The following is a 4,567-nucleotide window of genomic DNA, read 5'->3' as shown; positions in this document are numbered from 1 at the left end:
CATTGCATGCTGCCTGCATTGCGTCTCAGTGTGTCATCCCCTTAGCAGTAAAAAAATGCCTTCAGAGGTAATATTTTGAATGGCTGGACTTGTGATACCCAGTCTCCTGCCTGCACCAAAGAGCTCTCATGTTTCTGCTGATCCTGCAACGTCAATAAATGGTGAGAGTTTGCTGTTCACCTTAATGCATTCCTACTTCCCAATACCACACTCATTACTGCTATAGACAGAAGGGGGTTGGAGGGTGATGGTGGTGGTGGTGGTGGGGGTGTTCTGCTCCTGTGATGCAGCTTTTCTGCAGTTCCCTGGAATTGGGTTCTTGTATACCGCCACTTTCTGTATTTTTACTGCCGAAGCAACACAAGAACAGGATTAAACCATTTGTTCTGAGAATTCCAAGGACTTATGATAAGCGGTCAGCATCCACAACTAATTAAATAGAATCGGTTCCAATGCAGCCTTCCCCCCCCCATGCTGTATGCATTATGAATATTTCAGCAGGACCTATACTTACACTGCTGTAAACCGATCTGTATATTAAAGGGTCGCAGGAGGGAGTTCTGCATGTGCCTGCCCCATGCACCAAGGCTTCGAGCATCTGCAGCCTGCTATTACATCTTATTTTGCTGCACCCAGGCAAGGTAAGGATCCTGCTGGCTTTTACCCCCCCCCCTTTCCTTTCCTCTGCAATCCATGCACTGCAGCATAGTGATTTCTCTTTGTTAATATACTTCGCTTAAGTCAATTGTGTAGGAATATGCAAAATATCTGGTACGTAAAGAAAAAAACTAAAACTTGCTTATAAAGCACCTTAGAAAAAAGTATGTGTCCTGTATGCTGTTTGATAATGTCAGACTGGCAGTAGTATAGAATTGAAACGGAAAGAAAAAGAGCAGATTTGGTAAAGACGATAGCTTTATTGGCTAACTGAATTGCTTTAGATTGCAAGCTTTTGAGACTACTTAGGTCTCTTCTTCAGGCAAATGACACCAGCTGAGGTCTCACGTTCTTTCTCTTTGCACTTTTTATGTATGTATTCCTGCAGCATACATCTACCGCACTGGCGTGATCCTCTGGTTTACCTAGGATTGAAAACAAAGAGGAGTGGAAAACAGGAGGAATTCTGCTGAGTTGGCAAAGCCCCGTTGCTTTCGCATCTTACAAGCTTTTCATGTGTGGAGACTATGACAGCAGAGAAGCAATGGTACATTCAGATAGGAAAACTGACCGGCATCAATAAAGGATACAGACAATAAGAATTATTTTTTTTTTTTTGGTAACATTTCAGCTAAGGTAAAGGGGGATTTGGCTCCAGGAAAAGCACACAAAGCTGCATCGCTTTCTAAAGTGATCTAAAGACATCTCCACCCCTTTTTCCCCACAAGAAGCTGTTGGCAGGATAATTATCCTGAGATATACCAAAAGGAGTTGAGAAAGGGTGCTTGTTACGATAACAAAAGTGATTATCTCCAACAGCTCCTCCTCCCCCATCCCTCCTCCCTCTCGTCCGGAAAAATGACCGTGATAGCTGGGGATAACATGGACGAGACCTCAGCCTTGCCCGGCCACCCTCAGGACAGCTATCAGCCGGACCATGATGACCATGAATGTTGTGAGAGGGTAGTTATAAATGTGGCCGGGCTGCGTTTTGAAACCCAACTAAAGACCTTGGCTCAGTTCCCTAACACTCTTTTGGGTAACCCCAAAAAAAGGATGCGCTACTTTGATCCCCTGAGAAATGAGTACTTTTTTGACCGCAACCGACCCAGCTTTGATGCCATATTATATTATTACCAGTCTGGAGGCAGGCTCCGGAGGCCGGTTAACGTGCCGCTGGATATGTTTTCAGAGGAAATCAAGTTCTATGAACTTGGGGAAGAAGCCATGGAGAAATTTCGTGAGGATGAGGGCTTTATAAGAGAGGAGGAACGCAAATTACCAGAAAGAGAGTTTCAACGCCAGGTGTGGCTCTTGTTTGAGTACCCAGAGAGCTCAGGGCCAGCCAGGATCATTGCCATAATATCAGTTATGGTTATCCTCATTTCCATTGTTATTTTCTGTCTGGAGACTTTGCCAGAGCTTAAGGAAGAACGGATTTTCAGCCGCAAAATGGGAAACAATACAGTACTCTACAAATCCAACATCTTTACAGATCCATTTTTTGTGGTGGAAACCCTATGCATCATCTGGTTTTCCTTTGAGTTGGTGGTAAGGTTCTTCTCTTGTCCCAGCAAACCAGAGTTCTTCAAGAACATCATGAACTTTATTGACATAGTGGCCATCATCCCCTACTTTATCACTTTGGGGACTGAAATGGCTGAGGAAGATGGACCCCAAAAAGGGGAACAGGCAACATCATTGGCCATCCTGCGAGTCATCAGACTGGTAAGAGTCTTTAGAATCTTCAAACTCTCCAGACATTCTAAGGGCCTCCAGATACTGGGACAAACCTTGAAAGCTAGCATGAGAGAACTAGGGTTGCTAATCTTTTTTCTATTCATTGGGGTCATCTTATTCTCCAGTGCAGTGTACTTTGCTGAAGCTGAAGAGGATGACTCTCATTTTTCAAGTATCCCTGATGCTTTCTGGTGGGCGGTGGTATCTATGACCACTGTGGGTTATGGTGACATGTACCCTGTGACAATTGGAGGGAAAATTGTGGGCTCCTTGTGTGCCATCGCTGGTGTGCTAACAATTGCCCTGCCTGTACCTGTCATTGTGTCCAACTTCAACTACTTTTACCACAGGGAAACCGAGGGGGAGGAACAGGCTCAGTTACTTCATGTTAGCTCCCCCAATTTAGCCACTGAGAGTGACCTGAGTCGACGCAGCTCTTCGACAATGAGCAAATCTGAGTACATGGAGATTGAAGAGGATCTGAATAATAGCATAGATAACTTTAGAGAGTCAAATCTCAGAACTGGCAACTGCACCATAGCCAATCAGAACTGTGTTAACAAAACCAAGCTGCTGACAGATGTGTAGGACACGCCCCAGCTGCAGAATATCTACTTTCTGTAGACACTTTAAACTATAGTCTTTGAATGCTTTACTACTCATCGTTAATGCATTGTTGCATTGCGAATTTTATGCTCAGCGAACAAGAAGCTTTCAGGATTCATGAAAGATCGTATTATCATTTATTTTTAAATGGAGTTTTGTTTTTTTCTTAACTGGTCAGTGGGGTGTATTTCCCAACCAGTTGTAGCAGTTAACAAATTAAAAACTACAGAAAAGCAAGTAAAAAAAAAAAAACTCTTTTATTCCCTTTGCTTGTTAATAATAAGTTCCAACAAACCATTACAAAGAATTAACAGATATGCATGGATTTACAGTAGTTTTTTTTCTGCCAACCGCACAATGCATCCAAGGATGAACATCAAAGGGTTAAAATGACATATGCAAACATTTGCTTTTTTTAATTTTGTTTTTGATCTGAAGAAGTGTATTTCCTATCCAATGAAAGATTATGCACTTACTGGTGACCTACAGATCCATAAAGCACCTTATATGAACTTATGCTACATAAAGACCTAGAAAAAAATTATACGATATTAAAAGATTTTTTTTAAAAGGGAAAAAGGACAAGCATCTGCAATTGCTGCTATAATTTATTTTTAACTGCAGATGGGTTCAAAGGTTGTTTTCTATTTTTTTTGGGGGGGGGGTCACAGCTTGGATGCAGAATATTTTTTGCTCCATGTTTGCGATACCAGCACAATGGAGAAGTTATGCATATGCATGTTTTTTTTCAATTTGATACCTACTGTATTTATTTGGTAACTTTGCATGCCTAGAAAGGTACCTCAGATGGTGATAGGTTTACTTTTAAGCTCTTTTAACCCTTTGTGGCTCCAAAGTGGACAGCAGTGCTGAGACTACCGAGGCCAAGCTGCTCTCTGTGGCCACATAAATTGATTTAAATAATATACGTCATACTAATTTTTTTTTGTTTTGTTTTTTTGTTGGTATTTTTATTTATTTAATAATTTATTTTTTTGCATTCACCAAAAGTGCACTCCTGATTTATGAAATCTTTAATTAGTAATTTACAGTACTGTACGTAAATGCATATGTTAGTCAAATGGGGACATTGACTTTTTTTTGGTGAGCATGTTCCAATATTAGGCATTATGGCCTATTTGACTACGGTGTAATCAGAAAGTAAATAATGCATGATTTCAGTATTAAAATAAAAAACCAAAAGATTTTATTGGATTAGGAGCCAGACTGAAGTAAAGGAACTACTTATTTTCCTGAAGTTTTATTCAGGGAAATATGTGATCTTCTTTCCAGGCACAATAGTAGGACATACAAAAGTGAACTGTGTGTCTCTAAAAATATAAATATATATAAATATATATATTAAAAAGCCAAACAGTATGAGAAAATACCTAAGAAAAAAAAAGCATTGGTTTACAGAACATGGTACGGATGCATGCCTATAGCTGCAGTTTCAGAATGTATTTTAACTCTTTAAATATACGCATAAAAACAAAAACTGCTGTCCATCTCCTTAACTTAACATTACTTGAGGTCCATGGACTTTTATACTCCTCTAGAATTT

General features: G+C 40.3%; 1 protein-coding gene across 1 annotated transcript; it reads left to right on the top strand.

Annotated features, from left to right (window-relative positions):
* The first annotated feature begins 1,515 nt into the window (after nt 1–1,515).
* Nucleotides 1,516–2,985, top strand: LOC149287296 (potassium voltage-gated channel subfamily A member 1). The gene has a single exon (XM_089492967.1). It carries the CDS (start codon nt 1,516–1,518, stop codon nt 2,983–2,985), a length of 1,470 nt encoding a protein of 489 aa, XP_089349093.1.
* Nucleotides 2,986–4,567: the final 1,582 nt, after the last annotated feature.

Source organism: Sceloporus occidentalis, unplaced genomic scaffold (genome assembly GCF_023333645.1).
Source record: "Sceloporus occidentalis isolate IW3139 unplaced genomic scaffold, rSceOcc1.0.p SCAF_62, whole genome shotgun sequence".
NCBI classification, from domain to species: Eukaryota; Metazoa; Chordata; class Lepidosauria; order Squamata; family Phrynosomatidae; genus Sceloporus; species Sceloporus occidentalis.
The sequence above is the reverse complement of the archived record's forward strand: the minus strand, read 5'-3'. Positions and strand labels throughout refer to the sequence as shown.

Bases quoted from the DNA above. Each gene is read 5' to 3' on its own strand.
- LOC149287296 (XM_089492967.1), top strand. From the start codon at position 1,516: ATGACCGTGATAGCTGGGGATAACATGGACGAGACCTCAGCCTTGCCC.